This window comes from Hermetia illucens, chromosome 5 (genome assembly GCF_905115235.1).
Source record: "Hermetia illucens chromosome 5, iHerIll2.2.curated.20191125, whole genome shotgun sequence".
NCBI classification, from domain to species: Eukaryota; Metazoa; Arthropoda; class Insecta; order Diptera; family Stratiomyidae; genus Hermetia; species Hermetia illucens.
In genome coordinates, this window is record NC_051853.1 from 31,428,548 (window position 1) to 31,442,235 (window position 13,688).

Here is a 13,688-nt window from a genome sequence, read left to right on the forward strand (position 1 = left end):
GTACCATTCACTAGGAGGCGTAAGCTTGATCACCTGACAACCATAAGATTACACGATATGGAGGTGAAACGAGAAATAGAGGTCAAATATTTGGGAATTACGCTAGACCAAAAATTACTCTGGAAGACACATGTCGGATAGCCACGAGGGCTCTGATTACTTGCAGGTCCACAGCAGGAAAAAATGGGGTTGCAGCCCGAAGATACTACTTTGGATATGGACTGCAATAGTAGGGCCAATGATTACCTGTGGATCGGTAATCTGGGCAGAAAGAACCAAACTCAGCACACAAGCCAGGGATTTAGATAAGCTCCAAAGGCCCTGGAGGTCCTTCTGTGATTAACCCCTCTTCATTTGCACATACAGATGCAGGCAAGGAGGGCAATATTCAGGATGGCCGGTAGTATGAGTGAGGCGGGGAGCTGCCTAAATCGAAGGAAGATTGATATTCTTTCTAGGCGGTATCCCGAATTACTGATACCAAGGGATAACACGATAACGAGGTTTCATTTCGATAAGAAGTTTGAAACACGTTGGAGTAGCAAGGCAAACTGGGAGATGATTACTTGGTACACAGACGGATCCCTCACAGCAGAAGGAGCGGATGCCGGTGTCATTGGTCCAAGGAAAATGTACTTTGAGCCAATGGGCAGGTACACTAGCATATTCCAGGCGGAAATATACGCCATAGACAAATGTGCCTCGTTTAATCTGCAAAGGAACTACAGGGGGCAAAACATAGCTATTCTCACCGATTGCCAAGCAGCGACCAGGGCACTTAGGTCCAACCAGGTTAACTCTTAACTGGTGTGGGAATGCCTTGAGAGATTGAATACACTCGGTTCGTCCAACAAGGTCTGGATACTTTGGGTTCCAGGCCATGCTGAGTTGGAAGGCAACGAGGCAGCGGAAGAACTAGTCAAGAAGGGAGCAGGGACGCCTTTACACGGGCCAGAACCCTTCTGTGGAATCAGAAATGGTTTCATGGCCATGAATCTAAGAAATGAAGAGGAACGGTAGAGAGAACTATACTGGGCGGGTCTACCAGGGATGGAGCAGTCCAGGGTGTTATTGGGGGATACGAACCCATGCGCACAAGGGATTGCTTAAACCTCACCAAAAAGACCCTCCGAATCATAGTGGGAATTCTCACTGGTCATTATCGGCTGAACTATCACCTAGGGAAGTTAGGGATATCTACGGACAGTGCCTGCAGGTTTTGTGAGGAGTATGACGAAACCTCTATACTATAGTAGGTCGAGGCATCTGGAAGAACACTTAATACCAGATGCAAAGCTGAAAGATCTGGAAGTAGCGAACATACTAAAGTTCCTGACGGTTTTAGGCCTGCTTGAGATACTATGATCAACAGGTACACTATATCCAGTAAAAGGGGCACAATAGTTCTTTAAGGACGCGGTGCGATTTTCCCTTAACAGAATAATAATAATAATCCCTTCTAGAGACTCTTAAAATCAATTTGATGCTCCCTACAAGCCACTCCAGCTTCTCTTGTGGCTGCGACCACAAGCGTTACGTAAGGCGATGCAGGTTCGAAAGTCTATACACAACTACGCTGAAAATAATGCGAACCTAATGCTCCAATCGTTATGAAAATATTCTTGTTATGATGCACTTTCAGATTATGCAATAAAATGTTTTCGACTTGGAGGAGGTTTTCGCCATTCTGTAGGCCATGGCATTGTATGTTGCCATTTTCTGGTAGAAATCTTTTCTTAAAATGTATGAAATTGTTCATTAGGCACTTGCCGATTTTCTGAAGATTTTATATTCGATCTTTTCATCTTCCCGGAATATCTTTTCCCATTGTATACTGTATGTTCTTGTGTGCTTCGTTCAGTTTTTTTGTACCCAAAAACAGCATACGCATGGTTCTTTTTCATCAAATTTAAAGCATTGACAAAGTCGCTCCATGCTTCACTTACGACAAAACCTATTATTTCTGAAGCCTAAAGATTTCCGTTTCCTAGCTTGGTTTTATATGTACCCAAGGGAACACAAGCGGGAGGAGCCCAATTTTCCGGATAGAAGTTAAGGGTTTTGTTCTCATGATCATTGTAACTAAACTTCAGAAGAGTTTCGCCTGCCTTTTTTAATTCCCCGCGATGTTTAATCTCTGAAGAAGGGTTTTTATCCAGTAAGATGTACACAACTCCGAAGAGAGTTCTTCTGAGAAGTGACGATTATGCCATTTTTAAAATCAAAATGCGAACAGGTCATTGGATAACAGTTCATTTCGATTACTCTGGAGTCATCAACATATTTGTAGATATTTATGTTTCGCTGGATACGTTTATGTCGACTGAAATTTGTTTAAACAATTTTTCTTTTCAAACTTTTTGTATTTTCACGCGCCAACCATCACTTCCCCTCACTGAAACATTTTTAGCACATGCTCTTTTCACGTTTCCATGTGGCATCTCATAACTCGCCTGTACTAAACGCACGTGCTGCCATCTCTTGTCTTGCGTAAGAACCGACCGCCTGGACCAATCGCATCTCTTCGTTTAGGTCACGTGCACGAAATCGACCAATCACAGGCGTCGCCACTTAAAAATTGCCGCGGACATTTTCCTTTATGACAATCGTAGAAAAAGTTTTTCACATCAACACAGCGGCCGCCATTTTGATAAATCTCGAGTCTCGGGCGAGTTGTGAATTTTCGGCTGCAAATCTACAAAAAAATTCCAATTTTATCGTCGATATTTTATACCTAATTCGTAAGGAAATAGTGCGTGAGTGGTGCGGAAATGTGTTTTTGGCGAAAAGATTCGCGTGGAAAATGGTGAGATGTGAAAACTTTTCGCTGTGAAGAAAAATAATAAAAAGACGTTTTGTGCTGTGTTTCGTCGTCGCGGAGGAGTCGAGTCAGAGGCAGCATTTAGAGCAGCTACGGCCACGGACCGAGTCGCAGAGCCAGAGTCGGAGTGCGGACTCGGGTCGGTTGGTTCGCGGCAGCAATGGCAGAAATCAGCGGGAATGAAAGAAAATCGGCGTAGGAACGGCCGCGGCCATGGCTAGGGCGAAATAAACGCCAGCCAGCCGCCGAGAAAATTGGCCGCAGCTTCTGGCCGTCTGGCGGCCGAACTTTTATTTTTATGTTGGTGCCGAAATTCACTGTGCCGTGCGCGCCGTCGTCGCAAGTGTCGTGCGCTCGAGCAGGCGACGGCCAAGCAGAAGTCGTGCGGTCTGCATTTGCCTCCCGAGTTCATTGTGAGCATGCAAGTTCGATAAGTGGCGGCCGCGGTCAGTCGGCCAGTGGATTTCCTTCCATTTTGCCGTGGGTCTGCCGGAGATGGCCGGGCCGGACGGCATGGGCCAGGTCCGACCCGCACAGCTCCTGCCATGTCCGTAAATAATGCGAGGCGGAATTGTGTATTTTCCTCAAGTCGGGTTCGGGCGCAATTTGGCGCTTCTCGCCGCCGAGACAAAAGCAACGCACGGGGCAGCGATGAAAACTTTCTTCAGAGTTTCGGGCCGCTCGCTTGACGGACGGACGGCAGTTTTGACGGCTGGCGCGGCAGCGACTCGGTCCCGAAAGCTCCGCAGATTCCTGCAATTCCGCGAATTTCGGCGCTCCAAGTGCCATTCCGACTCGGAAAATTCGCGTTCGCACCCAAGGTGTCCTCGAGGTTTCCTATTGCATTGAACTCGGCGGTTCCGTGCCACCGCTCTAGCCCTGAATCTTCTCCGCGAACGCACGGGTCGCGCTCTTGGCTCACGTAATGGAGATCAGATGCGACGAGCGAATTTTCGAAGATTGTTTTCTAGGCCACCGCTCGGTTTTGGGTGTCTTCTCATTGCTGCCGAGATGTTGACGTTCCTCGTGTGCTCTGGGGTAGTTCGCGAAATTGTTTAGCATTTGTCAGGCCCGGAAAGGTTTCATGCAATCGAAAAATGTTTTGAAGTCGAGCACTTCGTTGACATCTTGCGGGAACGCGCACAAATGTGGAAAACAAAGTGCTCGCCGCTCGGGCTCAGCCTGCTCCGCGCGCAGCTTTCACATCGCACGAAACGCAGCACAAAATACGGCGCAAGTTGCTTGCCGACATGTTCTGACTGATCGCCAGCGCTCTGGCGTCTGACGAAAACAAAACTTTGTTTTCGCCAGGCCGACAGTGGCCTGTGCCCATTCCAGCTTGCTAAGATTTTTGATTTCCTTTTGACAGAAAAACAGCGGCGATTTGCAGCACGCCTGACAGCAGCAGTCAAGCGAGGGTTACAGGAACTCCTCGGAATTATCAGCTCCCGGTCGAGTCCCCAAAGAATCGTTTGGGTTCCCATTGGTGTTCCGGATCTAATTCGACCCTGGAGGACTGACTATTTGTGTTCGTGTTGAAAAGTGACTTGTGAAGTGAGACTTACATGCCCGGGAAGGTGGTGGAAATGAACGATTATAAACGGACTCGCCTACGTGTCGCGGCCAAGTGAAGTGTGAATGTTTGTAACCAGACGTGAGTGCTCTGCCCTACGTACGGGAAGCATGCGGTCTAGTGCGCCTGATTAAGGTGATCCTCCCGCCCGTAGACACGAGGGAATGATGTGATTTGCAGCAAGTGAAGACTCTATGTACGCTAAGGACAGCTTCCCCAGTGCCCCCGAAAACACAGACTAAAGACTGAACTTGTAGGAATCAGTTGGCTAGGAATCGTCTAATTTTAAGGTGAATATTCTGTCGGGCCGCAAAATAAATGGAACTCTTAGTGCATTGTGTTCGCGAAAGGTTGGTGCCGCATTTTGCGGCTGCCCGGCGACGATCCTTGTGAACGTGTGTGGCTCGCGTTACGTCGCGCCCCGCGAGTGACTGACAACGTCAACAACGTCGCGAGGAAGCCGTGCGTGTGTGCAGCTCGCTCCGAGGATTCCCGGCCGATGGATTGGCAGTTCAAGATGCATTCGTCGCCACGCTGCATATCTTTGAAAGTCTTGAGAACTCGAAAGAAATTCCTGTACAGGACGGCCACCACTGCTCAGCTGAGAGCCCATCGCCGACGAACTCTGCCAGTCCGTGCGAACTTGAACGAATCACGCCACCGCACCGCATACCGGCCGTTGTGAAGGACACAGCCGGCCAAGTAACATTCAGTCCATCTCCCGCTAGCGATCCGGGATAAACTCGGAACATAGCGTCTCCAGCTTTTGCCTTGCGAATTCGATTTTGATGTTTATTCGAGTTGGTTTTTGTGCATCAAATGTCGTTCGCGACAGCCTGAACGCAGCTTTTGTTTTTTTTTCGCGAAATCCAAAATATTTCCATTTTTCGGAAGGGCAAGGATCCTGAACTAATCAATTCTTTGAGTAAAACATTGAAATATCAGAAAACACGGCTCGACCTATTAACGCGGGAGTATCTGAGTGCAAACTAGAAAAGGACATAATTGAACCGCGATCAAATGTGAATCGCAATCAATCCACATAACAAACTGAACTTAAATTCGAGACGAAGAGACGAAAAGTGAGTGGAAAACATTGGACGTCAAGAGGAGTAGCAAGAAGTTGTCAGGATGGCGGATCATCTGGACGAGCCGCCTCAGAAGCGAATGAAGTATCAGCAGACGGGGGTTGGCGATCAAGGTAATTGGCCTCTCTTTACTATTTAACAATTCTACATTGCGAAATCATCTCCAAATTAAAGAAAAGATTGAATTCGGGCAAATATTCATTCGACTCATCAAAAAATTGGTCATGCACGTTTTGAACGCTTCTTTTGAATTCCCTAATCTCCACAACTAGGTGCCTATCTCGTTTCAGATGGCCTATCCAACTACGATATTCTCGGGTTGGAGGAGAACCTACCGGACGAGCTGGTCTACCAAACCGACGCACCAGTCGGAAATAAGCCGGGACAAGGCCCAGGAGGGCCGCAACTAAATGGGGAAGATACTGGGGTACCGAATGTTGCATTACGACAAATGCAACAGCAGCAAATGCATCATCTTCTACAGCAGCAGCAACAACAGGTGAGTGTGATTCTTTTTATACAAATTCGTTGAGGGGTAATTTCATGTGTTATCTTTCGATAAATTCCTTTAAAAATCCTGATCTAAAAGTACTCGGTTAAAATAATGATTAGGCATTAAGTGGGAGAGTCAATTTTAGAAGGATCGCTATCAGACAGATTAGACAATTCGGGGGTTTCCTCGACTTAAATAAGGCAGCGTTGAGGGGATGAGAACTACGTCGTCTGCGGCACGAAGCTAGCCGAAATCTACCTCTCCTTTAATAGAGAGTGGAACGGAAAGCGGCTAACTATGCCTGTAGGCTTGATACAATAGGTGCATGGAAAGGCAGCCAATTGTGTAGTCATGCGTCCATCTGAAAGTCATCAGGTGATTTGATGTCTGCTGATTTGGTTTCCAGATTTGTCTTTGAGAATACATACTCCGTGGTGATCATACGCCTTCTTTGGTTCTGAATGTTAGTCGATTATCAAAGGGAATGAACAGTGCCCCGCGGTATTTGAAACGAAGATGTTCCGTTGGATCAGTTGCGTAATTGCCATGATCATATTCAAAATGAGGACATCAGCAATTGATATGGGATTTTACCTATCATTGAAAAATTTTAAGAGGCGCGTTTTCCATGGTATGGATATGTAGTTCCCACTGATGAGATCTCACTCACTAAGGTTGGTTTGAGGGCCGAAGTTGATGGGAAATGACTAAATGGTCGACCGAAACAACGATGGTTTGATTATTTGGATGGTTCTTTCTTGAATCCGCCTAGATCATGCCTATGGCCTATGGCCGAGAAAAGTGATGCGATCCAGACGAGCCGACCCCGCTATTGAATACGAAGAAGAAGATTGTGTCGTAATGACCGAAAAAGTGGTTGGAAAATGGTCAAGAGTCTTTTGATATTACAGACATAATAATGTTTGACGGACTGAGCCGATCCCCCGGAAAAATGATGACGATATTTAGTGTAAACACAAAACCTTATTAAAATCGGTTTACTGTCTGTCCGTCACACGCATTTTGCTCGGAGACGGTTGTAGCGATTGACACCAAATTTGGTAGAAAGGTGGGAACTGTGAACGCTCACGCATGTAGTGAGTTACATTCTTTTACGACGAATTTAAGGGGGGCTCCCCATACATGCAAAAGAGGTGTGTAAATTTTTTTTTCATCAAATGTAGTCATGTGGGGTATCAAATTAAAGGTCTCGGTTAGTACTTTACGAAGCCGGTCGTAGTTTTGACTTCTGTTGAAAAGGTAGGGAGTGCGGGGGGTTGAAAGTGGTCATTTTTTTAACGAACCCATTCTCAGGAACTACCAAACCGAAAAACCTGAAAAAAATCAGGGGGCTACCACTATATGGTGCCTAAGCTCCGAAATACCCTCCATATCGATACCTTTTCAAATAAAGTTAATAATAATATATTACTATAATTTTTAGTAATTGACAGGAAAACCCCCTTAAGTTCACCCCAGAATCACAAAATTTTGCAGCAATGTAGGCTACAGTATAGAGCATAATCATGCCAAATTTGGTGAAAATTGCACTATTACTAACAAAGTTATACTAGGTCAAAACTGTCGCTCCTCTGCAAATTCAAGACTATGAATGTCAATATCACTTGAAAGTAGCTATTTTCAGATAATATATGCATAGTTCACGTGCTACATGCTAATGGGGCAAATGCACACTCAAATCTCTTTATAAAAGAAATACACAAAACCTTTCATACCTGAAGCGTCTAGCTTCCGGTTTCCCAACTTGTTTTTTTTTGACTATCGTCTTCGGCGTTTATCCTGTGGCCAACCATTTTTCTTTTTATCTCATATTGACGTATAGGCACCATTTCTTATCCACCGTCACGATTCAGTACTAGAAATGTTTATTTAATTTAACGGACAACAAACAGAGTAAACTCCAATTACTTATTGTCCTCGGGAGGAGGAGAAAGCAATAATCTTATTTTATGCTTAAAACTACTGATAGTAGAGAAGTTAAAATGGCCAAACTATTGTGCGTTGTAATTTCGGCAAAGCCTAGGAATTCGGGGAATGAAAGTAGACTTCGAGCTCTGTGAAGGACACGTTGAAAATGTCTGCGTTGCGTGTGTTATAAGACGCAGAACGGCAGGTGATATCGTTAGTGACGAAGCAGTCCATCAGACCCGAGGAAAGTTTAAAAAAATGTGCATAGACCCAGATAGGAGGATAGGTAGGAAGGGAAGGTTCAGAAAGCGGAGGCGGGAGGGGTAGTCCACACGAGGGAAGCTGTTGTTAAAGAAGAGGGAACGGGTGGTTTTACATTGCACATTTTCAAGGGCAAGACGAGGTTTTTATTGAAAATAAGAGATAGGGAAAGGGAGATGGACTTACCAGTTTTGAGCAAAAAGGGAAGCCTATCGTATCGGGGCAAATTCCATGCATCTTCATGCTGATGACTCGCATATAATACTATCTCCGCAAATGTCGCAAATGTTTCGACCAGCCGCAGCAGGTTTTTGACCTCGATGAAAAGCGAATAACAGCAGACGTCGAAGATGTAGATTTCTACCGCCTCTGAATATACTATTCCTTAGAATAAAAAATGACGAAAAAAAAATTTGCTTAAAAAACAATTAGCAAAGTTGTAGAGCAGAATAATTATAAACATTTTCCCGAAAAAAAATTGTTTTAAAATAAATTAAAACAAAACGCCACCAGTGTATTGGCCAACCGAATATATATGTCAGGTGCTGAGAAATAGGTTATTTTAATTAATACGACATTCTCAGAAACTACTCAGCTAAAAAATTGAAAAAATTCTAATATCTGCTCAAATAAAACTAATAAAAGAATATGACATGAAACCCCCCTTAAGTCCATGCTAGAATTGTAAAATTTTGCAGCGATACAGGCTAATGTACAACATTATATTGTCAAGTTTGATCACATTATCACAATAAAGGGAATAATCTGATATATTCAGTATAAATGTGCTAAAATTTAGCACACAAATAGTTTTACATAAAATCCCAAAAAAAAATCATACCTAAAACGCCCAACTTCCGCTTTTCGACTTGAGCTAAGCACTTGAAATTTCGGCTTTTTCTAATGTTTTGACCATTGACCGATACATTTAGGAAATTTTTCCTCTTCCCTTGGTATTTTCCTGATAAAAAATAAACCAAGTCCCAAGTTAGACGCATGCGTTGGTATACTTTTGGCTACTGGAATTTCGCATAATAATATGCAAAAGTCAGAAATTCTGTGGAGAACGGATGTCATGGCAGAGCCAAATTGGTGCGATATATTCAATCAGTACCAGCGAAATATGAAATTCAAGTTTGATGGGCACGTGATTTGAAAAGTAAAGAATGTTCTGTAAGGCAAATTATACAAATGTACACGGGAAGGACAAGAGCCTGGAAAAAGAAAAAAAGTGAAAACGTATTGGTCCAGTTTGCGAATTGAATCATAGTCATAGCGGCCGCGCAATCAATGTTGGCAACTTCTTCATAGCATTAGATGGAACAGCGACTTTCTGATATTGGTATTTTATTCGTTGGCACCATTCGTCTCACTCGTCCTGCTCTTTCAATCCATTTTTAAACTCCATTGTAATATTCCGATTTCGGACTTTGTCTGCTAACAATATTACAAGGTGGACTGCTTCACATTCATAAATTAGCATGCAGGGGCCTTAATTAGGGCCTTTCTGTGGGACATTTCTCCGCATAGAAAAAGTCGGGGTATTGGTTGCAGCTAATAGCCGATATGAGAAAGAGGAGGAGACACCCGCATTTCATATGTAGCTGCCTGGCTGCATCAGGCCTTACACGAAGATACCACGGAAAGGTTTTCTTCGAGGAAGAATCTACATGCTCTGTCTTTGGGAGATGTTTTCAGAATCACAAAAGCTTGCAAACATCGCAAACGGGTTGAATAATTCATAATTCTAATATAATGCCTGAGTGCTCAAGCTAATCTAGCCTAAATGAAGTAGCACGAGAATCTGCCTAAGAATAAGTTAAAAAAAAAACGGAATGGAAACTCATGATATAAACGGAAAGATAAGCTCAAATATGACAAAAATTGACAATGGTGAACTTCAATGTAAGAAATGCGGACTATGTCATCTGCCCATGGGCAAACATAGCGAAAGATGATAGCGGAAAGAACAAAATTTAGCGGCGGATGATGGCGAACATATCCTTAAGTAGTAGTCCTAGAGATAATTAGAAACAAGAAAGGACACAGGAGTAAATAGTTCGGGATTTACAAACCAATTGTAGGACCTGTATTACCGTCTGTCTCTTAGTCGTGGACTTGTAAGGCAGGCGTTAGAGATCGATTACTTCGGATGGAGCTGATTGGAGAAATCGATTCAGTGATACGTCTTAAAGCCTTAGTGATTTCCCAGCAAAATTAATTGCTATAAAACTGCGTTGATTGTAGGGAGTTGTTCATATACAATGAGAAGCCAACGAGCGAATATCAAAAAGGGCATTCGAAGGTACAGTCAAAAAGGGAGCTGACTAGTGTGAAAGCCACGCAGCCAATGGAAAGGTTCGCAGTGTGATGCCAGTGGAAAATCGCTGAAATTTGCAAACTGGAGACCCCGGTGGAAGGATCGAAATGCCTTCTGTAGGCCAAGGGCCAATTTACCTGTTGCGCCATAGGAGAAAGGAAGAAGACGGTTTAGATAATGAATTGGTTTGTATTCAAATGCAAAAGAAAAAGAATGGCTTTGTTAGAAGCAGTGAAAAAAGTAAAGATCTTTGATAAGTAGCATTATGACGTATTTATTGATTTTAAAATTCGGCTGACAAAGTGAAAGGCTTTTTAAAGAACTTTTCTGTGAAAACCCAATTCAATATCAATCGTTGAAATTTCAAAACGGCCGGGAGTCGCATTTGGAAGTCCATTTTCAGCTCTTAATATTTGTAGTGCCATTTCGGCATGCTCAAGTTCTGGGGCGGATATCGCTTATTCATGAATTGCGTATCAAATTGCAAATAGAATAGAAATTGAAAATAGTAGAATCTCGATGAAGGAATTTAATAGCTTTGGCTACCGGCCAATTTGTATGAAATTAGTCAGAAATATTAGTATTAGGAAATACTCAAGATTAGTATTATTGGTAAGTTGGATCGTGCGAATTGTCGTTGTTCTTGACACGAGTTTTGATCAAAATAATCTTCCAATTCTGCGTTTTTGAAATCTTTATCTCTATCTGCTGTGCCTTTGTTGTGCGAATTGTTCTTGGTCCTGCTCTTGACACGAGTTTGGGTCAAGTAATTCCTCCAATTCTACATCTTCGACGACCTTCTCTCTTCCTTCCTCCTGTCAAAATCAATGTTCTTGTAGCGTTGAATTCAGTCGTGATGCGTTCTTTCATTAACAGTGATCTCTCCATAACATTTGAGGGTTTGAGAACTTGGCTAAACTGACATTTTCAATTGAAAATGACTTTATGATGCAGATACAAATCGACTGTCTCCATAGGATTATGTTGACATATCCCAAAGCTTACTGTATGACGTTTTGCCGCTGAGGCCATTTGTTGGAAAACTGCGGAAGCAAACTTGTACACCTTATATTCCAACATCAAACCGCACTGGTCAAACAGGAAGAATAAAGATAGGAGACTACAACTTTGAGACCGTTGATAATTTCTCCTATTGTCGAAAATCACAACTGATAACAGCTACGACCTGTAATCCGCGCACGCTCGAAACGTCTCACTAAAGGGTCAAAGCTCTTATTATACACACAATGATCTTGCCAGTTCTCATGTATTCCTCGGAAACCTCGGTTCTTGGCAAAAAAATTGCCAACTTTTGGCCGTATTCGAGAGAAGAATCCTCCGAAGAATTTTTGGCCCCCTACATGAGGATGGACGATTCCGTAGCCTACATAACGGAGAAATCTATGAGCGATACCATGACCGCCAGGTTGTAGATAAAATCCGACTCAATACGTTGCTGTGGGTGGGTTAGTTAATTTGTATGGATGAGTATGATTCCACCCGAAGAGTCTATAAGGGCAATATCTATGATAGAAAAAGAAGACGAGGCAGACCTGCCTGAGATGAAGCGATGGCGTAGGTCACGACGCCAGACAGCTTTTTGGGATATAGAATTGGTGGGCCTCGGAGCAAAGCCGGGATGTCTAGAATTCCTTATTAAGGCAGCTCTAGATCGGATACCGTTGATGATGATGATAAAATTGTCCTTATTTGACAGATAATGTTCTATCATTAATGTTTGAATATACTTTCGGACACGTGGCCGCTGCGACTGCCGTTTGCATGGTGTAAAATGAAAATCCAATTTTCACATTTTTCCGCATTAAATCATGCTATATTTCGTTAATATTGCGCCGAATGTTGGCTTCCAAAATAATGTAAAAGATTCAAGTCAGTTAACAGGTTCATTTCGCGGAATTAGTCGTTCGTCAAATTTTCATTCAATAAATTAATTATATTGCGCGCTGTGTGGCATGTCTTGATGAAACCACTTGTTGCTAACATGTGTCTTCTAATTGGGACAGGCAGCACCATCTTGCGTCGTCCTGACCATAATTATTGTTTGAATACAATGGTTCCACCGGCCCATAAAATGCATCTTTTTCTGGATATAATGGTGTAATGACAATTTCTTGTGGATTATCATCGCTTTAAATGTGGTAATTCTGTTCACTGATGTAGCAATTTAACCTAAAATGTGCTTCATCACTAAACAAAGTTTTCAAATGAAATTGGAGATCAATAATAATGTTTTCTTCGGTTCATTCACAAAATGTGCGATATGAATGATGATCATGGGTCTTTAGTTCCAACCAACCAACCAAGATCTTTACGCAAAATTTTGCATAAAGTGGATGGACACAAGCTCCGTTATTGACACGTTGAGGAATTGGCACATTTGAATCATCATCAACACTACGCTGTACACCATTAATCGTTTGTTGTATGCGCAGTGTACAACGTTTTACGGGATGCATATTATTGTTTAGAGCAAATTTATTGCGAAAGCGATCCATAGTTTCTCGAATTAATTGCTTGGAGGGACGGTTATGAGCACCATAAAATACATGTAATATCTGATGAATTTCTTGGATTGAACGATGTTTTTCAAAATAAAGAAAACCATTTGCAATCGTTGTTCCAATGTAAGTCTATTCATAATAAATTGACAAGCCGCACTACCCTTAAAACGGCTAAAAACTGTCGGTTACAGAAAACAATGTCAATTTAATGTTCTCCGCCGCTAAAAAATCTCCCTGTGCAACGTCTACTTTGGCAATGGGATATGAAATAACGATTTGCAACGTGGAATGCCCGTTACTTGTTTGGGGCAAATGTTCAGATGATTCATCGATCAGTTAAGTATTTGATTCCCAAAAGCAAAAAATACAGTTTTGTTGGCTTAATTTAACGCATTCATCGTTTTTAAGGTTTTGTGTAAAACAAATTCACTGTCTGTCTGTCTTTCACACGCACGTTTCTCCAAAACTGAACCGATCCGAATGAAATTTGGTGGACAGATGGGAACTATGAAATCCCATGCATACAGCGAGTGACATAAATTAAGGTGGAGTTTAAAGGGGGGCTCTCCATACATGCAAACCGGGGATTTAAAAAATTATTCAACCGGATACAGTCGTGTAGGGTATCAAATGAAAGGTTTCGATTAGTACTTTCCGAAACATCAAGATATTAGTTTTGGC

The 13,688-nt window shown here is 42.8% G+C and overlaps 1 protein-coding gene across 3 annotated transcripts in view; it reads left to right on the top strand.

The window, feature by feature from the left end:
- The first annotated feature begins 2,378 nt into the window (after positions 1-2,378).
- The window catches only part of LOC119657262 (CREB-binding protein), a 40,351-nt gene continuing 29,041 nt past the window's right edge, over positions 2,379-13,688 (top strand). For 2 of the 3 annotated variants that reach the window (XM_038064091.1, XM_038064093.1), the window contains exons 1-3: positions 2,379-2,806; positions 4,191-5,595; positions 5,755-5,981. In XM_038064091.1, the coding sequence (XP_037920019.1) occupies positions 5,526-5,595; positions 5,755-5,981 (297 nt within the window). In that variant the 5' untranslated portion in view covers positions 2,379-2,806; positions 4,191-5,525. The remainder of the gene's footprint in view (positions 2,807-4,190; positions 5,596-5,754; positions 5,982-13,688) is intronic. The other variant, XM_038064092.1, reaches the window with a different exon arrangement.